Source organism: Lampetra fluviatilis, chromosome 34, assembly GCF_964198595.1.
Source record: "Lampetra fluviatilis chromosome 34, kcLamFluv1.1, whole genome shotgun sequence".
NCBI classification, from domain to species: Eukaryota; Metazoa; Chordata; class Hyperoartia; order Petromyzontiformes; family Petromyzontidae; genus Lampetra; species Lampetra fluviatilis.
Genome location: NC_136308.1, coordinates 6,183,526 through 6,204,375, shown reverse-complemented (window position 1 = coordinate 6,204,375; position 20,850 = coordinate 6,183,526). Strand labels below are relative to the sequence as shown.

At 51.1% G+C, this 20,850-nt stretch overlaps 1 protein-coding gene across 4 annotated transcripts in view; it reads left to right on the top strand.

The window, feature by feature from the left end:
• Window positions 1–14,513, top strand: part of LOC144944324 (protein bicaudal D homolog 2-like) — an 87,628-nt gene extending 73,115 nt beyond the window's left edge. The window contains exons 4-9 of one of the 4 annotated variants that reach the window (XM_078872392.1): window positions 1,779–2,083; window positions 3,323–3,584; window positions 4,187–5,170; window positions 5,440–5,591; window positions 7,679–7,910; window positions 10,919–14,513. In XM_078872392.1, coding sequence (XP_078728518.1) covers window positions 1,779–2,083; window positions 3,323–3,584; window positions 4,187–5,170; window positions 5,440–5,591; window positions 7,679–7,910; window positions 10,919–11,008 — 2,025 coding nt within the window. In that variant the 3' untranslated portion in view covers window positions 11,009–14,513. Of the gene's footprint in view, window positions 1–1,778; window positions 2,084–3,322; window positions 3,585–4,186; window positions 5,171–5,439; window positions 5,592–7,678 lie in introns of all 4 variants that reach the window. The other 3 variants (XM_078872393.1, XM_078872390.1, XM_078872391.1) reach the window with 3 other exon arrangements.
• The last annotated feature ends 6,337 nt before the right edge of the window (window positions 14,514–20,850 follow it).

Here is a 20,850-nt window from a genome sequence, read left to right as displayed (position 1 = left end):
ATTTATAATTTTATTTCCATTATTATTTCTATTATTTTTATTTTTTACCTACTGCACTGACCAGCTTGGTGAAATATGGTCAAATAACCTGCACGACCCAGGGGGGTCCTCATCCAGCAGTAGGACTGATAAAGGGCCGTTCAATGCAATAAATATTTTGCTATTTGGTTTACAAGTTGGACGTGTAACTAGCAATTTATTGGGTCAGTGAATTCGATTATCACAGTCGCGTGACGGAAAGCATTAAGTGTGTCACACGTGTAGCCCAGTTGGCTTTAGATGCATTGCACCTGAACATGTAGGCCACGTTAACCGTGAGAAACTACTGGAATATAAATGCTTGAAAAAAACACACACATTGCTCTTCTGTAGCTAGAATTTCCCACACCAGCCCCGTGAAGTCAGAGGGGGCTCCATTCGTGTGTTGGCGAATGATGGCGAATGATGGTGATGAGATACTCATCTGCAGCATCTTCAAGCGGAAGCTCCGCACTGCTTGTCGACGCGGAGATGAGAACCTTGGCAGAGTCAAAACCGCGTGTCGCCGAAACGTCACCACCGTGTTACGGGAAAAACGTACCTCGATCAGTGAACCGTGTACATCCGAGACACGCGTTCGATAAAACGGCGTTCGGCAAGCTTATGACCTTAAATGTTTTTTTAGTTTATGTTTTCCTGTGGGCCTTTCTGTAGATTTGGGGCCTGGCCCAACGTCCCGTGTAGATCTCCGACGTTAAATGTCGAAGAACAGGTCTGTCTTTCCGACAGACTTGTTCTTCACCTGAGGACGGCTGCTTGCGTTGTGGCCGAAACGTCGTGAGAATTATTTTATAATGTTTTATTATTTTATTATTTCCCTTCTACGTGACTTTACCGAAAGAACCAAGAAGATCTCCGACGTTGTTTTAAGGCTGTGACGTCCGTCATCTTTGCTCCATGTGCTGGAAGCTTCTTCCCGGCACGTGGACCGAAACGTCGGACATCGTGCCGAACGACACACGCAGAGCAACCTGACAAAACACATCGGGGAGCCACACAGCGCAGCCACTAAAACCAGCGTAGGAGTAAATATCCCGGGGCGAGGGTTGGTAGACCACACGGTTCCACGAATCTCCTAGCCCATAGGTGTCGAGGTCGCCATCTTCTGGCTTTGCAGAGTATGGCAGTACAGCAAGTGGGTTAATTCCAGCTATATGGTCGTTGTCGCCCCCCCCACCCTCCTCCATATGTTTATTTTTCTCTGGGTACTCCAGTTTCCTTCCACCCGTGAGTGAAGTCGGTCCAACGTCCCAATGTAGCACCACAGAGCTTGGGTCATTGTTGGCGGCGGTTTTGGCTGCCTTCTTGTCCGTGGTTTCCCGCTGCCTCCGAATCGATCTCTCCGTCTTCGAGAGCGAACGAAGCGCCGTCGTGGCGAGATGTTAACTACCTCGCCTGGTATACAGAAGGTCGTTGGTTCGATCCCGTCCCTGGCGCCTGCTGCTGTATATTTGGAGTTTGCATGTCTCTTTCTCCCCGTGGTCGCGTGGATTTTTCTCCTCGCCCTCCGGTTTTTCCCTCCACATTGAGAATCGACGTGCCTTCAGGGTATTGTGCTGCTGCTATAAATTCCCACGTGATGAAAAGCCACTTCCGTTGAGCTGCTGTCATTTGTGGCCAGGTCGCTTCGGAAAAAACAGCTACACAGCTCAAGTGGGCCTTAGCCGGTCAAAGAAAAAAAATCAGTGAATCGTATTTTAATAGTGGTGGTCGCTGGCGCGCACCGCATGCGACCGCAGGTGGAGTTCGAGGGGCTCAAGCACGAGATCCGTCGCCTGGAGGAGGAGACGGAGTTCCTCAACAGCCAGCTGGAGGAGTCCCTGCGGCTCAAGGCGATCTCCGAGCGGCAGCTGGAGGAGGCGCTCGAGACGCTCAAGTCGGAGCGCGAGCAGAAGAACGCGCTGAGACGCGAACTCGGAAACTACGGCTCCGTGGCTGGAGGCGGCGGCGCTGGGGAGGTCATCCAGGGCCTCTTCTCCAATGGTCACCACCACCACCAGCAGCAGCAACAGCAGCAACAGCAACAGCAGCAGCAACCATTAGGGTGAGCGACCGTTCACTTGGGCAGACTTTTGTAAGTTCTACTCCTTCGTAGGTGTTCTTACAGCTCTCCAATGTGTTTCTGTTGTTGTTTTCCGATTTGTTGTTCAGTATGATGCCTGCCCACCGTTTGCTCCGTGGTTTGGAAGCATTTTCAGTTTTGAGGCTTCGGTTCCTTGAGGCAGAAACGTCGGACATCATTTTCGAACGTCGACACGTGGCAGAAATCCGGAAACACGTCGGAGAGTTGTTCACGTATCCTGCACGTATGGGAGATTCTCACGGCAGGATTATTATTTGTGTTAATATTGTTTACCCAGGAAAGCCTCACTGAGTCTCAAGATTTGTGTGCAAGGGGGTCCTGCCAAGTTATCACAGCAGGGGACGATGATTGCTATATTTAAAATACAATCGAATAATATTTCGGGTAATTTTTCAAATTTGGCAAATCTGGATCCTGACGCCGGCACCGACTGGTCTACGCTCGCGGGTGACATCTCGTGATCTTTAACGTCCGCTATTAATAATCGGGGTGACCTGCTGAATTTGAACCGAGAGCCTCTGCAACAATCGACGAGCGCGCTACCGCCAAGTCGCATCATCGCACGGGTCGAGGTTCTGAGCGAGTTGTGGCAATTCCACGTTTCCATGGCGCAGGCCAGTTCATCCAAGTCATAGCTGTTGTTTTTTTTCCGCCAGGTTGGGACCGACCCTCTGGTGTGGATGGTGAAGTGTTTGGCTCTCGATGTGAATATTTGTAGGTCTAAGGATCTCTATGTCAGTATTTGAGCCTCTTCACAATTGTCTAACAACAACAACAACGATTTATAGCACCTTTGTCGATCTACCGCTGGACCTTGAAGTTTCTTAAATCCTCGCGCCTCTGTTCACCCAGCAGTCCAAACGGTGACACTGCAGTGAGTCGATCAGCTGACCGCGTGTGTTGGGGAAAAGTCTTCGGTACCCCCATCTCTTCCAAGACATCTGGCCGTGTGGAAGAGCATGCCAAAGACCCCGTTTAGATGGGCCAACGCTCCTTCTCGTGGAGGCTCTTCCACTAGCGGTAGCGTGGGCCGTGCCGTCTGCGGGGCGGTAACTCGTATGGCCAACCGACATGGCAACCGACAGTCGCCTCCTAGGCGAAGGCAGCAAACCGGACGTCGCTGTTCATTTCATCGGCTCGCTTTCCTGCCTCGTTTCTCCTCCTCCTCCTCCGTCATTGCCGCCGTCGTCCCAACGCCAGGATGTCGGCGCTGGAGCTGAGCTCGGCGCTGGTTGGTGACGACCCGTCGCCGGCGGAGGAGGACGCGCCGAACGGCGAGGGCCCCTCCCTCAACGGCCACGACGGCCGCAGCAACGGCCACGCCGAGGGCACCGACGCCCCGGGCGATCAGCGCTCCTCGCCGGCGCCCAGCCTCGTGTCGGACCTGCTGAGCGAGCTGAGCTTCAGCGAGATGAAGAAACTGCAGCAGCAGCTGTCACAGGTGGGCGACTCCGCCGCCACGGCAAGTCAAAGCGAGATCAGTTGGTTAGAATCCACGAGGCTCTCGGATGCCCCGAGATTACACCGGCTCTGGGGACAAATATAGAATTATTTTGTTAATAAGTAGCTGGAAAACACAGAAGTCACAGAGCTGAGCTGGTACCGCACAGAGATCCTGGGTTTAGAATCAATGCATCGGATACATTTAGTTTTTTAATTACTTTGGCTTACTCCAGCTCGGCAAATGAAAGTGTTTTTTTTCCTTCCCTCCCATGTGACGAACGCTCTTTGCAGGGCATGCCCTGAGATCCAGATCCCCATTGAAGCCGCATTTCCATCCAGTTCCGTAACATCGTCTTATGAGGCCCATCCTCTGGCAGCAGGGTGGTGCGCCGCTAGCTGCGAGAGATTTTCTTAAGCCGATAAACTTGCGCCCGCGCGACACGACGCCGATGTCAACAACTGGTTCCACAGTCGAGTGACGACAACAAACAAACACAAAACATTTATCCAACGGGTGGGGGGTCAGGGCACTGGGAGCGTGGGAGGGGGGGCAAAACATGAAAGACCTCGCCCGCGTATCGTTCGGTGGGGTGACGTTCTACCCGCGCGTCCCGTGCGCAGATGGAGAAGGAGAAGGCCTCGCTGCTGCTCAACCTGCAGGAGTCGGAGAAGCAGCTGGAGCAGACGAGGGGCGTCCTCTCGGAGCAGCACGAGCGCGTGAGCAAGCTCGCGGAGCACGTGCAGTCGCTGAGCGGAAGCGGCGACGTCGCCACCGACGGCGCCGACGACGGCGGCGGCCAGCAGCAGCGGCGGCGGCAGACGGACGCGGCCGACGCGGCGTCGCACGAGTTCGGCGCCCTGGTCGCCGACCTGGCCCGGCTGCAGGAGGACCTGAAGAGCTCGCGAGCGCTCGGCGAGGAGTACCGGGAGCTCTTCGACAAGGAGCGGACGAGGCACGAGCGCGAGCTGGTCGCCGTCGGAGAGAAGCTGCGCTCCCTCGAGCGGGAGAACCGGAGCCAGCGCGAGCGCAAGCTGGGCCTCGAGAAGGAGGTGCAGGGCCTGGCGGCGGCCGCGGCCGAGAGCCAGGGCAGCCTGAGCATGGCGCAGGAAGAGCTGGTGACGTTCACCGAGGAACTGGCCGGCCTCTACCACCACGTGTGCCTGTGCAACAACGAGACGCCCAGCCGCGTCATGCTCGACTTCTACAAGGACCCGAGGAGCCGGCGCTCGCCGACGCCGGCGGCCAAGGACGCGGAACAGCCGGGCGGCGGCGGCGGCGCTCCGCTCCGGCGCGGCGACAAGGGCGCCGCCGTGGCGACGGACCGCCCCGCAGCGGCGCCGTCGCCGACCGCCGAGCTGCGCCGGGAGCCGATGAGCGTGCACAGCCTGGTGTCGGTGATCCGCGACCAGGTGCACCACCTGCAGCGCGCCGTCGAGCGCTCCGCGGCGCTGTCGCGGCAGCGGGCGCGGGCGGCGCACGACGCCGCGCCGCCGTCCGGCGACCGCGAGGCGCTCATGGAGGAGATCCTGAAGCTCAAGTCGCTGCTGAGCACCAAGCGGGAGCAGATCGCCACGCTGCGCACTGTGCTCAAGGCCAACAAGCAGGTGCGCGCTCGCCGCTCGCCCACCCGCCCACCCGCGATTGTCTGCACCGGCGCTCGGGCCTCTCCTGAGGTCGAATCGATCCCAGAGAGCGCCTGGCGCAACATGCAAAACATCGCCACCGTGCGCCGTGTCAGTCTTCGTGAGGTGCTCCGAGCCGTTCCCGCTCCCCGCTTCCGACACACCTGCTCCCGTGACCTCTGCCCCGAATGACCCTGGTGTCGTGACCCCCCCCCCCCACTCCCGCTCGCCTCCCCCCCACCCCACCACAGACGGCCGAGGTGGCGCTGGCGAACCTGAAGAGCAAGTACGAGAACGAGAAGTCGATGGTGGCCGAGACGATGATGAAGCTGCGCAATGAGCTGAAGGCGCTGAAGGAGGACGCGGCGACGTTCTCCTCGCTGAGATCCATGTTCGCCACGCGGTCCGTCCCACCCCGCGCCCCGTGGGCAGTAATCCCTTAGATTGGTTCGTTTTAGTCGAAGAAAGAAAACTCGCGGAGATCCATGGTACGAAAGGATCACTTTAACAAACGAGCGAACTGATGCCGCCCTAACTCAGCCGCTTCCTTCCGGAGGGTACCTGGTAAATCGGTGCTCTCGCCGTCGCGATGGCTTCGGTCTGTCGCTTCGCGGGAGGTCTCCGCTTTCGCCACGTTTGTGCTGGTCCCCCCACTCCCCAGATCTCGCGCTCACCCTTTTGCTCCTCCGCCCCTTGGTCTCTCGCGCTCGTGCGTCCGCAGGCAGAACGCTCCGCGCCACGCCTTCGGTGTGTGTCCGCTAGGGCGCGTACCCCCCCACCACCTCGGCCGCGCTTCTCTCGTCTCGTCATTGATTGCTTCTACCTTCGTCGTCTCTCGAATCTTCTTATTTATAATTTTTCTTGCTATTGCTTTTCCGAAGGCTCACCCTTAATATTGTCATATTCTCATTTCCGCTGCGGGTAACATCCGTCTTTGCAGCGCCCTTGCATTCAGAACCGTACATCACGGCTGGTCTAAACCACGCTTGTTAATCGTACTCTTCAATCTCACAGGCGTCCGCTTACAACGGATAATTCCTGTCTCTTACCCACATGCTCCACTGTGAGATTGGCATTCGTCACGTGCCAGTCAAACCCATGTTTGTAGCCAAATTCAATTAAAAATAACATTTAAATGTGGGCTTGTTGTGCAGTCATTGGTCAGCTAAACTGGGAACCCGGTTTAATCACAGGCGGCTTCCCGGATTTGAACTTGGGTTTTTCACTCCCAATGCTGCACATATAGATAAACATAACATGTGTTCTACCTTATTAACCGAGAAGCGTGGTGTAATAATTAGCGCAATGTTATTACTATCCAGCCTGGAAGAGTAGACCAAATACCCCCTAGAGCTTCCTCTCATTGGAGATACTTCCGCCGGCAGTGGCGTGAGCAAACCAGCAGCAATCCCACGATTGCACCGTTGCCTTTTAACTGAGAAATTACGGCAAAATGGACCACCAGGTTTGCACGTTCGCTCGTTGCAATCAGTGCGTTCGTTGTTAAACTTCTAATGGAAACTGTTAACAGATTCCTGACCACCGTGACGGGTAACCTATTATTAAAACGGTTACTGGGTTGTCATTTGACAAACCTAGTTCGAACCCAGGATATAAGCGGTTCTGGCTCAGCACTCTGACCCCTGAGCCACCGGGCCATCTCGAGAAAATTGGAAATTAAGTCTTTTAAAAAATCCATCTTCCTCTGATGGCTTTGTGCGCATAAGTTGGTAACTGGGCCAAGACCGTCAGCTCGCTACGCTTGAGGAGCAAGTTAAGCCCGTCGGCTTTCACGGCCAATATGATTCACAATACGGTAAAATAGTAAAAGGGTAAAAAAAAAAAACATTCCTTATTTTTTTCACACGGTAAATTACGTCGTCCGACAACCCTCCTCTAGCCGACGGATCGATTCATCGGCACGTCCCGATGTCCCGCTGCCGCTCAACGGTTCACCGCGGGCTCGCTGCGCGGCTCCACGCTCGCGGTGCCGGATCGCGGTCGACCATCGCCGGGCGCAGCATTTCAAGATTTTGGACATTGGACCAATTTATATTATAAAAAATTGTCACTCTGCCAACCGCCCGTCCTGTAAAGGCTTTACCTTGGCTTGGTTGAGCAGTCGGGATTGTGGTCTGGGATGTGTAGTAGTAGGCCTTGTAGTCGGGTTTTCATTTGCTTGGTAGTGCCTGTATATGGTATTTGGTCCTGATATACAATTAATAAACAGCATTATGGGATCGCTATAAAACTAAACTTTTAACGTTTTTTTTATTTTACCAAATAAGGCCCAATGAGCTATGCAGTTCTTTTTCATAAGCGACCTGGTCACAAATGATAGCTCAACCAAGTGGCTTCTCACGTGGAAATTTATAGCAGCCAAATACTCTCTATAAATTGAAAGTATATTATTATAATTAAGAAGCGATTTCCGATCGATTTAAAAAAAAAAAAAAATGTTGACGTGCGGCCCGGCGTTTCCCCCCGCAGGTGCGACGAGTACGTGTCGCAGCTCGACGAGATGCAGCGGCAGCTGAACGCGGCCGAGGACGAGAAGAAGACGCTGAACTCGCTGCTGCGCATGGCGATCCAGCAGAAGCTGGCGCTCACGCAGCGCCTCGAGGACCTGGAGATGACCGACGTGGACGGCTCGCGGCGCGCCCGGGCCCGACCCCGCGTCGCTGCCGGGTCGACCGCCGCAGTCGCCGCGTCGCACTCCAAAGTAAGTCCGTTGCCGGCGCCGACGGCGGCGGCGGCGACGCTGCTGCGGCCGCCCCCGGGAGTCGCGCCGCTGCCCGGCGCCGGCCGGCTGGGATCGTCCGTCCGACATCCGGCGCCCGTGGCGTCGAGCTACGGCAGCCAGTGAAGGCGGCGTCGGATGCGGCCGAGGTCGGCGAGGGCTGGTGGGGTGGGGGGGTAGCGGGCGCGCGCTACGGTGCGTCATCGGTGCGCGGGTCGAAAGTCGATTCTCACGCGCTGCGACGCGTGCGTTGAGTCGTGCACGTGAGAATCGTGATATCTTTCTGATTTGTGCGAGTAATAATGATATGCAAATTGCATGCTAATGTGGCCATTGAAGAGAACAAAACAGTACGAACGAGACAAAAGAAAATTAGAAACGGGACGAACGAAATGGTAAAAATGATAAAACAAAAATAATTAATTCTTGAATAGAATTGTGACCCCTCCCCCACCACACCCCCCGGTTGGTTGACATTGCGGGGTGGAGAGATGAATCGTTACATGCCTGGTTAGTGGTGGATAGTGACGCTGTAACTGAAAGTTGAGCTCTGTTATTTTGTTAACCGTCGAAGATGCCCGCGCCCTATTGGCCTGTACGAAATAATAGCCGACGCCGTCACCTGAGTCGCCGAAATGGAGCGAGTGTACAAAGCGACTGGTACTGTGAGCGCGGCGGAAATGCCAACTTACTGAGGCTTTGGTTGGTTTTCTCACATCGATTTCAATTGGTCACCACAGCACAAAAGCTGCCCCAAACTTGCAATCGTGCAGTTGCGAGCACAAGTAAGCGGTTCTAAATTATAATTGATAACATTTATGCGACCAATAATGTTATCGTCGCTAATGCAACTGATGCGTTGCTGGTCGCGTTAAGAACCACATTAATGATAACTGTGGTATCAACAGTCGTTCGCAATCGTAAATTAACACGTACGATACCGTTGCTTCGTTCATAACTTCATCAGCCACACTGACAGCCTAGGCAAGTGCTCGCAGTACCAGGTGCGATTGCTTTGCGTGCAGCTCTTAGCTTCTAACGGAATGGCTTCTCGTCGACCCGTCTCTTGAGTGTTAGACGTTGCGCCGAGCAGCTTTTACCCCGCGCATGCACGTTGGCATCCGTACCAGGTGGCCTTGTAGTAGTAAGTAAATAATAAAGAAGCAATTGCTCGCTTTTGGAATGAACCTTGGCAGAAGGCCACCACCCGCATGCTGTGCATTGCTGCTTGTATCGCGATGCCCTGTTCTGCATCGGAGCTATGCGCAATGGGCGGGGGCATCTTGTCTCATCCGGTAAGGACCGAGACGGCCGCTGAAGCCGCAGGGCGGGCGGGCGAGCGCGGTTCGAGCGCGGTGCAAGCGAAGGAAGCACTTAAGACAAGCCGCGTGCATTTGCATGCAACGAACTCCCTGGGTGGTTTCGCGCACGTCCGCAGCAATTTGAGGCGTAAACGGACGCTCCCTAGAAGGCTCTCCCTTTCAAAAGGGAACGTTCAGTGCTTCGAGATCATGGTGGTACATCAAATGGTCGTTTAGATTAAACTGCCGTTTTTTTTCCCCCCCATTTCAAAGAGGGCCTGGATAAACTTGGCCCCCGGAGCGGGCAATCGAGGCCCCGCTGAGGTTAACCAAGGAGCCGAGTCTCCGCACGTGGGTTTGCCGCATGCGTTCGTTCGCCACGCGTTTCCCGCGCGGGGCGGCGTGATTGCGTGCGTGCGTGCCCCCGCCGTGCCACTCGCACTCGGGGTTGGCATGTCGCGCAAGGATGGGGGGTGGCATTCGTGTAACCGCTGCATCATCAGTGCTTCACTGGCTGTGCATGACTGCATGCTGGGAGGCCGTGACTCGAATTTGTTTGGGCCATCTGAGAGGGGAGGCGGTTTCTGCGTAGGGTTTCGTACTCCCGCTGTGTCCACCTCTGCGTTTTCGGGTGGTGCCGCGCATTTTTTCCGGCGTGATGTCCGACGTTTTGTGCCATGTGCGTGCCAGGGAGCTTCTTCGGGAAGCTGTTTCAGGAAGCTCCCAGGCACGGGGAGTGAAATGTCAGACGTCGTGCCGAAACATCACGCGGTACAGCCCGAACACACATCGGAGAACGTGACAAAGGCTAAAGTGGTGCATGTGAAATACATCGAGGCCATGTATGACGCCATAGGGACGTGGGTATATTTACAGTGTTCATTGGAAATGATGTCCCGTAGCGCAGACCAGCTCATGCGGCTTCTTAATTGGGGTGTTTAAATATGCAATAGTGTTCATTGTCATATTACATCGGATAATGACACAAACAAAACGTGTCAAAAATAAGTGCTTAAAATGAGGAAGAAAAAAAATTGCAAAAAATTTTACTCATTTGACCTCTCACATCAAATTATTTTTATACGGTCAAAGAAATCAAGCAATCACATTCATCGACGTTTGTGACGAAACCTCGAGAATCATTTTGCGATCTGTCAGTGTTGAGATTTTTCACAACTTGAGATACTTTCTATATTTTTACATCGAATTTTTTTATCGCGAATATGTGCCGTTGACATTTTATACCAGATTTCCTTTTCCTGAAGGTCAGCCCCTTTTCCCCAGACCACAACGAGTGTGGCTGGGCATTGCTCGCAAAGCCGGCCTCCAATTACCCAGAACGCAACGCTCTCCTTTCTGGAGAGAGAAACACCAGCGAAAGGCGTCGGGTGCAAGTCCTGAAATTCATTCATTACTTTGGGACAAATGCACTTTGGGACTTGCACTCGCTCACCGGCGCTGTCTTATCCTCATCGCTGAGCGTGCGTGACGGTCGTCTGACCTCGTAAGGCTTCGGTCACGACTGCCGATCGTCGTTTGGAAATCTTCAGCCTCTTCTGCCTCTCCCTCCCTCGCGCTGTGCTGCGTTGCACGCCCCGCGGCTTTCAGCGCCAGCTTGTTAATCTCTTGCCGCGGCGCTCCGAACCTGACGCGCTGTCTTGTCTGTCCAATGTCTCTCCTTGACGGCAGTTTCTTGCCGTGCGCCACCACTCCATGCTGACTCTCTCCTCCAGCCACTCCTCCCACGGACGCGCTCTTGGCGTCGCTCGCGAGAGGTAACTCCGCTAACCTCCCCGACGCCCGTCGCTTCTTCTTCCGGCTTTCTCCCCCCCCGCCCTCTCCCCGCTAAGGTCCCCGAGCTATCGGCTTCAACGTGCGGCTCGGCCGCCGGTCGCGATAACGATGCCGCTGTGCGATCCATGGTTCCCGCGCGGTAGCATCGGCGCGAACGAAACCGAGCTTGCGGCCTTGAGCCGCGGACGAGCGTCGGCGTGCGGCGACCGGAAAGTGGAGCACGCCGATGGCGTCGACTTAATCCCTGCAGGGCGGGCAGCAGGGTCCGGCGCACCAGGGTTCGTGTCCGGCTCGTTGGGTCCTTGCGCCGAAACGCAGCAACGAGCACGATCGCAGCGATTGGTGGCAGTGACACCAGGCAGCGCTCGTTCACTACCTCGCAGCGGTGGAGGTGAGCCGATGGCTCAGAGAGCAGAGCGTTAAGCCCACACAGCTTAGAGCCCGGGTTCGAATCCGGGCAGCTTTCCCTGATTAAACTGAGCTCTCCGAGGGTAGTGAGTTGATGGTTTCTGGCCGGTCAACAATGACGGAATTTGGCTAAATTCCAGCTTTGAGAGTAAAAAAAAGATCGTGTTACGTGTCGTGCGACATCTCTTGGCAGAGTGAGTGGATTAAATGCGTCTCTTACGCTATACAGGATTTACAAAAAAGGCCACTTGAAGGGTTTATTTGGGGAGTAGTCCTGTGAAAGATCTCTTCCGCAGATCAATCTCCGAGACACGGGGGCACGTTGCAAAAAAACGATCCAGCGCCTTATTCGTCTCGCGCTACGACGCCGATAGCGCACTTCTCATAAATGATTTCAAACGACCAAAAAACGTCGAGCCGGCATTGCTGACTTGGGTGTGTGGGGGGGGTGGGCACTCGAATCAGCCATCGAAGTGCACACAGGCGTGACGCAGTGAGCTGCCGGCATTTGGCCTTTGCTGCTGCGAGTCTCCTGGGCGACTTCACAATCGTGCTCCCGTCAGCAGCAGGCGGCACCACTCGCAAAGGCACGCGGCGTCAGGGCGGCGTGGGGTGTAAGATAAGCCACGGCGCACGCGCGATAAAAAAAAGGCTAAATAAAAGGTCACGTTTCCATTGAACCATGGCACAGTAGAAATTGCAAAGCGGCTTTAAGATGAACACTGGATCATTTTTTTGTATGCGCACAGCTCCCTCTTGAGGCTGTGCACAACCAGACCCTAGGCTTGAGGATCACCAGTGGTTCCAAATTCTCAGTGACTTCTTGTTCTCGGGAATAGCATCTGTTACCACTTGAGTCCGCGAAAAGCCAGAGCTGAAGTTACTCCAAGGCTCCGTTGCTGCCGATGGGACGCGGCGCGTAGTTACGTTGGCTGCCGAGACGGCAAACGGAGCCACAGGCCTGTGATCCGCAACAACCCCAAGTGTTCCAGCGTCGGTTCCGTTTTGGGAAAATTTATTCGAACAAAATGCTACAAACAGTCCGACAGGCCACGTTATTCATTGCGTCTGAGTGATGCGAGGAACATTTATTGAAGGACGCTTTAAAATGTTCCGGAGGCCTTCGTGCAGCTGAGCTTTGCGCCGCACGTTTACAGAGAAAGCCATGACAACACATCGCATGGCACTTTGGCAGCGTTTTTTATTCCTCCACAAGAACATCTTCTACCGTAACTATATTGCCTCCTGTCTTGCCTGAAATCTTTCATTCACTTCCGTATATCCCTCAATATTGCCATCATTAAAACAGGGGCCGTAACCTGCATGAGATTATCTTTTTCTCTATTCATGAAATGGCAGTTTCACATTTCTTATCGGCCTCATAGCCACTTCGAGTGCCGCCTTATGCTCGCCCGTAAAGTGTGCGACCAATATAACGGTCTCAAATCGTCGCTGAAGAACCTGCGCAGTTTTCAAATCTCTGACCCATTTACTTGGGCCCCCTCCGAACAGTCCTCGTTGCATCACCCCTTAACCCTCCACCGGATGTGGAAAAACGTTGCTGGCGCTGCATGTGTCCACGCGCGTTTCACGTGGGACCAGAAACGTGCGGCCGTTATCGCGTGCACGCGTGTGTTGTTCAGTGTTTAGCCCCGATCCTCGTGCCAAAAAGTAGTCTTGGTTTGCAAGCTGCCCGACGCACGGTGAATCGTCTCCGGAGGATAATGGTCTATCGTCCGGAGGCCGAGAAACGTTGTATTCCCGGGCGTTGGGTGAATTCCTCCCGAGGAAAGCAGGTGTTGTGACGTGCGAGTAGTCGACGTTGAATAGCGCGGTCGGGCTGCCTTCGCGAGGCAGACCCGATTCCTTCCGTGTTGTTTTTACTTTCTTGTTTAGTTAATTTTCGGTGGCTAATATTGCGACGGCTATATAATCCGCTGCTTGGCTTAGAGAAAAAAAAAACGGAAGAAAATTTGTTAAATGGTGCTTTACGAGATGTACCGTCGTCGGTGAATTGAATTGTCGTCGGTAAATAAATAACCCTCTTGGTTGTGAGTGTCGAGGTCAATTCGCGTAACAGATGAGACACCAAACAAAAGGCAAGTCAGTATTCCGCCGTGCTTTCTCTTCCCCGTTATGGGAAGTTTTGGACAAGTGACGTCAATAACGTTGATTTTTAAAAAAACAAAAAAAAGTGCCTCCTCGATGCCTTCAGTGGAAATAAAAAACACAGTCGGTCGCCGACCACGAAACCACGTAAACGTCCCAATTACGTCTTTTGTGATCTGTGCCGCGACCGACGTGTTTTTTTTAATTCTAATTCCTAGTCAAATTCCAGCTGTGTCTACCGGAGAATATTCGCTGTTTTAAGCGTAATGTGGCCTGGGGTTAAACGATTGTTGGACTTCTTCAACAAGGGACCTTGACACAGCATTCGATACCAAGAGGGTTGATCGTGCATGTAGTACATGCTAAGGCACTCCCTAATGGTGCGATATACGTATGAACCTTGTGCTGAAATGTTCTGTGCCTGCTGGCAGTAATAAACTAACGGGGCATGGCTTGGTAGCAGCTCGGCATACGCACACTATGAGGGCAGCGCGAGTTGCCCGCGGCAGATTCATCATCATTCAGGACTAATGCTGACTTGCAATGCATGGCTGTTGATTTCGCTTTGAAGAAAAACAAAACTAAATTAGCACATTGTTAATCGTGGCTAGCAGCCCATTCAGGAACTCCAGTCGCTGGCTTGAGCAATTCCCCCCGAAATACGCTCGTCTAATTAACAAGCACTAACCGTAACAAACGGCGAACGAGAACTAACCGCATTAAAAAAAAAAGCAGCGTTGACCCGCACGCCATCCTGGCTCTTCAGCTGTTGCGCGCACGACGTTTTTTTTTGCCCGACCGTAAGTGCCGGTGGGGAGGAAGCCCTGACGTTCACGTCTGACGGCCGTAACTGTTCTCCCTCGTCTTGACAGCGCTAGCTCGTCCCGCCAAGCCAAGACGCACTCGGGTCACGCGCCGCCGGAGCCGTCGCCGCTCGGCGCAACAAACTCGGGCCTAGCCAGGCTGCCGCCGCCGTCGCTCTCCGGGACTCACTCGGAGCCTCGCACCAGGCCCTAGGCCTTGCGCATAAACCTAGGGCTTGGGCCTACGATTGTGCAACCGCAGGCGGCGTGCGCGCGCCCTCACAATCGCACCGGCTGAGATCCGCCCGCCAACAACTATTTAAAGTTGAACCTTATGGCGGGACCCCGGGGTTCCCATAAGCATAAACTGCGTTACGACGTCATTTTATGCCTGTTGAAAGCGAACGATACGGCAATCTATTCCTCTCGACGAGTTCTACACGATGCGCTAATCAAAGTTTCACAGTTTTGTTTCTTCTGCGCATTCGTCCTCGCTGCTGCGCTTGGACGACACGACAACGGAATGGTCCGTGCCAGGCGGGTCACGGCGTTCATGTGCGCGGTGGGACGGAGTCGCCAAATTTTTTTTCATTAATTACCATTTTGACTTCCGTTTATTCGGGAACCCGGGGTCCCGCCATAAGGTTCAAATGTATACAGCGTCCAAATGTGACTGCACCGAGTCTTCCGTCCGTTTAAAAAGGCAAGAGCCCTCGCTCTGCCTTCACTTCAGCAAATGTTGAAATTTTCCCACGACGAGAAGGCGTCACAGAGATATTGTGCTGCGTTTACGTGATTAGCAGCTTTAGAAGTGGTATTGATAAATTCAGGTTATTTTCTCTTTACATTTAGAAATACGAAAAAAAGAATTACTTGGTCTACTCAGTAAAAAGTAGACATTAACAGTTACAATGAGCACATCGATGATCCAGGATCCTTAACGTAACGCTTGTATTTGTTACTACAGTTTTTAACACTCGTTAAATTAAATATCAGTTAAGGGGCAGTTAATACAGAGATTCATGTATGTATTATGCACAATAACAATTTATTAAGTACATTATCACTGTCGTGTTTGGCCAGTTAGAAGCCAAATATTTTTGGTCACAAAATAATCTTGGTTTTAGATATTCAGGACCACCAATGCCTATTGCTAGTGCAGGAGGCACTTCAGCATATTAATTGAACACTAGATAAAAGTCTCACAAAGTCTAATAAGCGGATGTTATTTCATCAACAGGATCATAACGCTATCGACCAAAGACTACGGCAATGGAGGCAACTTTGAGTCGAGAAACAAAACCCAGGTTTCCAAATTCAATTTCAATCGGGGCTCACGCAAGGCCTCACAGGCTTTTCATGAACTTGCAAATAGTTGTATTTGATTTCCGTTTTCGGTCAAAAGGCTGGTTTGGTTGGAACCTCTGAACAGACAGAGAGAGAGCGGTGAAAACAGCCATGCACTCTCAGCCAGCAATTTACCCGCTGAAATTTCTTTTCGCTTTCCGTCCGAAGCAAACGTGCCCCTCAGGTGTCCGGCTTACGTCTTGCTTGCCACCTTGAGCTGCGTCTATTTCCGTGAGAAACATTTCGATTATTTTTTTTATCCCTCCGCTGTTGGCGTTTTACCCGATGTTGTGTTATTGTTTGTTTGTTTGTTCCCCACCCCCCCACCCGACTTTGCGTGCCGCTTTATCTTACGTTTAAAAACAACCACCGGCATTGTTTTCTCCCTCTTTACAGGTACCTTGGCATTGAATTAGGGTAGTCGTTCATCTTGGCCGTAGCGACCCTTGCGTGTGTGTGCGGGGCGCGTGTTGTAGCGAGGTGTGTTTCACAGGCGGTACCCCCGTGACGTGGACACCGATTTGGTTCGTCGCCCACTTTGTTTTTCAAATTAAACAAAACCCCTCGTTTTGTACGATCGTGATCCAGGATTGCACACCTGACGGCAAAAGTATTACCCCGCGTGTTGTTTTCTACGTTGCGTTTGAGCAGTCATTTAATGCAGACTTTCACGTATTTTAAAGTGTTACGAAACAAAAAATATGCAAAGTTGCGCAGTTTCAGCATTCTTTGTATTGCGGTGATTTTTTTAAAGATACGAACAAAAAAATAATACGGTTAGCGTGCGTTTTCAATTGCACAAAGAGAAAAACAAACTTTTTCTATCGTGGGCAATGCATACCCTTCTGTTAAATTGGTTCCAAATTGGAATGTTTGAAGTGCCACTGCCCATCGCAGTGATCGTCAGATTTTACCTGCATGCAGAGTAACGAGAGAAATAATTCTGACAACGTTTGAAACTTCGTTTTTCTTTGACACCAGTTGTGCCTTGTTTATATATTTCAATCACTTTAGCGGTCTTTCCACTTTCTATTTCAAAACAGTTTGCACCTGCTCGCAGATGCGTGTACTCATTTTTGTTGTTGGTATTTTAAATATTTATTTTATTGTTTTATAATTACGGTTTTATTTACCGACTTTTTAATGTCCTTAACGAAAGTAGACTACAGCTTACTGTAAAAAAATATAAACATTGTTTTCCTAAAAATCTCTTGCAAAACAGAGGCCTGTGTTTTAGTTGAAATACAGCTCGCAATTTGGTAAAGGCCAAACAGAAATTTGCAAAAACAGGTATGCTGTTTGAAGCATAGTCCTTGGATATTAATAGCTGTTACAACATTTTTTTTAAGTGTATAAATACGCGTAATTATGATGGCAAACTTGAACCCATCGTATCGCGCTTTAAGAAAGCTTCAAGCGCAACAATGTTCCATTTGACCTCCGTCGTGTTCGTTTGTGCTTGTGTTGCTGAAATGGAAAACTCGTCGAGCGTTTCACTCTCCCATCGCTGCTCGAGTAAGTCTTGGGCAGCGGCCGTCCGTTTTTTTATTTTCCAATCAAAAGAAACTATCATCTTCACGCCATGCAAAGCAAAACTTTATTTAAACGTTACAAAAGAATAAAGCGTAAAGAAGAAAAAAAAAATCATATATTAAAAAGAATACGATTAACCAAACCATTTTTGCGATATTTATTGTTATAAAAAAAATTTAAGAAATACTACTACTTTTGTTTACAATTTTAAAAACGAAAACCTAAAAAAAAAAAAATCCGATTTGGAAAAGTTGTTGGGAGTTTTACCACGGGATGGGGCTTCCATGAAAATCGTTGCCTCGTTGCTGGCACATCTCGGGACGATGAGCCCTTTGCAGTGCACGCGCGCAACAGAACCACCGTCACCCTCATAGGCTGTGCAATGCTATCACCAATGCTAGACAACGTGTGTGCGATTTGTTATGGCACGTAGATGCACATTGCTCGTAGGCGGCAATGTCTTGAGTCCAGGGAAATGCACGGAAGGACCACAAATACAATTACAATGCAATGGATGTGGAAATGATTTATACGTCTCTCTCTCTCTCTCTATTTTCATATATTTACGAAGAAACGTTGACAAACCGTAAATAATTAAACTTGATACAAACTAAAAGAGAGGAGTAATAAAAAAAACTCACAATGATCATCATTAATGCCGCTTGATAACAGACTGGTTTATTGGGCAATGGCACTTTCTTTAAAGCCGAGAGAGAGAGAGAATACAAAGAGATGTATTGACTTATAGTTGATTGACTTGTAGACTTATAGTTGGAGATCACATTTTACACCGTGGGGGGGCCCTGCTGTGAAAACTGGGAAATGTTTTAAGAAAGTTATTGTTGACATGTTGAGCAGTTTTCTACCAGTAGACACTTGAGTATCAAATGCACCATCGGGGCATCAAAACCGAATTGTATATTTCAAGCAAAAATTGTCAAATTTCAACGTAACCACTGGGCATCTTGAAAATAACCAGTTGGCTGTGCAGTACCACCGATAGATATTGTCAACTGGCTAATGTGGGGGCGAACTTACACCGAGTTACAGATCCACTGGCATTTGACGGAACCGAAAAAAACAACCTAATTTCTATTCTTAGGTTTTTTCAGTAAAGTCACGTAAGAATCCTTGCAGTCACGAAAGCTTCAAATCTAGAATCAACCTAATTTCACAACAAAATGTCAAAAGCTTTCCCAGTTTACCAGGTGCCCACTGCCACCAGCGGGTTGCTTTTGCACCCTCCGCTGTCGAAGTAAATAATTCCTGCGTAAGTTATCGCCTCTGAAGCCTTCCGTGGATTTCGCTGGCTTTTTTTTGCCAACGTGTGTGCTGTAACGACATAAGATAGAGGAATATTGTGTAGCAAATTGTCTTGCATTGAAGTGTCCGTATATACACAGCATGCACAGTGTGTGGCGCGGTCGTGCCCTCCAACGGATGCGACGTACCCGTCATTGAATTGGTACAAACCGGTCCTGTTCTGGCATTGATTGGCTATTGAAAATAAACATTTAAACTTCACACCCTGCGTCTGGCCGTTGTGTTCGCCGAGCGAATCGTCACACCGTCGCCTAACCGCGTGTCTGTGTTTTTTTTCCCCCGGGAAAGTGGCAATGTGAAGGTCACTTCTAAATTCAGGAGGAAACCAAACTTTGGTGCTTCCCACGAGAAGACATTTATCATCCTCATCAGCCAGGATCTGTCCACTGCTGGATGAAGCCCCCCCCCACCCCCCCGAGATGTCCCCATCTCTCATGTCCACGTGATCGATGCAACGATCCATATAGCACCTGCACATGAGCTGATTTCAATGCTCCATCTCCATGGTGGTCTTCCTCTTGGGTGTTTCCCTACTTTGGCTTCCACTCCATCATTAGTCTCAACCATCGACTGTCATTCCTTCTTGTGACATGCTCAAGAATAGCCCTGTAAAAAATTTTAAACAGTCGATTGAAACTTGTTTATTCTGCATATGTTTTTTGATCCGCGTGTTCCTCATTCTCTCTCAAAGTGGAATTCCAAGCACGTAACCTCTGCGTGCTACTTTGCAGATTTTTCTACTTTTGTTCAAATTTCCTTGTCAGTTTCGTTGTGTCTAGTTCATTTCATTGCATGCAATCTACATTGATTTAATAACTTCTTAAAGCACGGATTAAAGACGAATCGTCATTATGTACAGCCCTTTGTCAATCCACTGCTGCATGATGGTCTCCCCACGCCATGTCGGCCATCAGGTTTTATTGGAACATACTTCACCACGCTGCTCGGTGCAAGTTGGTGGGATGGTGCGATGCTCAGGATCGCTTCAGATATCACTCGCCACTCATGATAGCCCTGGCTGGGAATCAAACTCATTGGGTGCATCGCACACAGTACACTAACCAAATTCACGGGGAGGAATGAATCATTGCACCCTGACTGAAAACAGATGTTGGGTTGTTGTTGTTTTTAACACTAAAACCTCTTCGGCTCCCTTCAGAGGCGGATTGAGATGGGGGGGGGGGGAGGACAGTCCGACAATGTCAAGGTGTTTAAAAGTGAGCTCCAGAATCATAAAGAAAAATCGCTCAGTGTATTGTCTCTGGTAAGTATTAAATTAAACATACATTTTTGGGGTCTCGCGGAGCAAAGGGGGGCTGATGATTGCCTCCGCCATGCCTTCATCCGCCGCTGTCTCCCATTTGCTATGGAACAATTTTTTCACCACAGTATCGAAAGCAATTGCAGCTGCGCACGCGATACGCGCGAGGTGGCTTCCTACAAAAAAAACACGATGCAGTGCCATGAACAAATCCAGATCTGGGCCCCCACTGCTCTGACCTATCGGCCACCGAGCTATCGGTGGTGGAAGTCTTCAGCGGGGACGTGACCGGCTCGAGATGCGTCGGATTCCACCGCACGCGGCACGGCGATAGCTCCAGACACCGACCGAAATAGCCGCGCTAGCAGCGCCCATGGCCGAGTCCTGTTCAGGATTATCCCGTCGCTTCGATGGATGAGTGTTCAGCTATTTGTTGGCTTGAACTTTGGCCGCCTCTATTTTTTGTTTTGCTTCTAAAGTGGGAGATGAGTCCTATCCTGTACTCACAAATGTGGCAGCGTATCTGGCGAGTGTAGTAGCCATTGAGGGTCTGGAAGCTTTAAAGCACCAGCCTTGCGGCGACACGCTATTTGCTCCTGCAGAGAGCTCGCACGCGCCACTCAACATTGTGCACAGCGTCGTGTGGGGAGCACCCGGCTCAGTAGAGGCATCTCAATGAGTGGATTTGGCTTCTGCAAAGAACTGCAACACCACTTACTTCGTATTGTGGCTTTAGTGGATCTAGAAACTTGCCAGAGGGATGGGGGGGGGGGTAATCCTGAAATCTCAATCTTTTAAAATGGAGCCCTACATTAATAGTAATGAAACATATAGAATGCATTTTCTCTGAGAAATATCGATAAAATCCCAGTTTTGTGATGCAGTATCTCAAACATCGATCCTGAAGTCGTCCACGTTGCTCACCAACCTGGACATCAACTCCCACCACCGATCGTCGCACGACGGGAACGCACGAACGCACGAAGACCATGCTTCAAGCCACGCTGGGATCCCATGGTGGCCATTGTGCCCGAAGGGCCCTG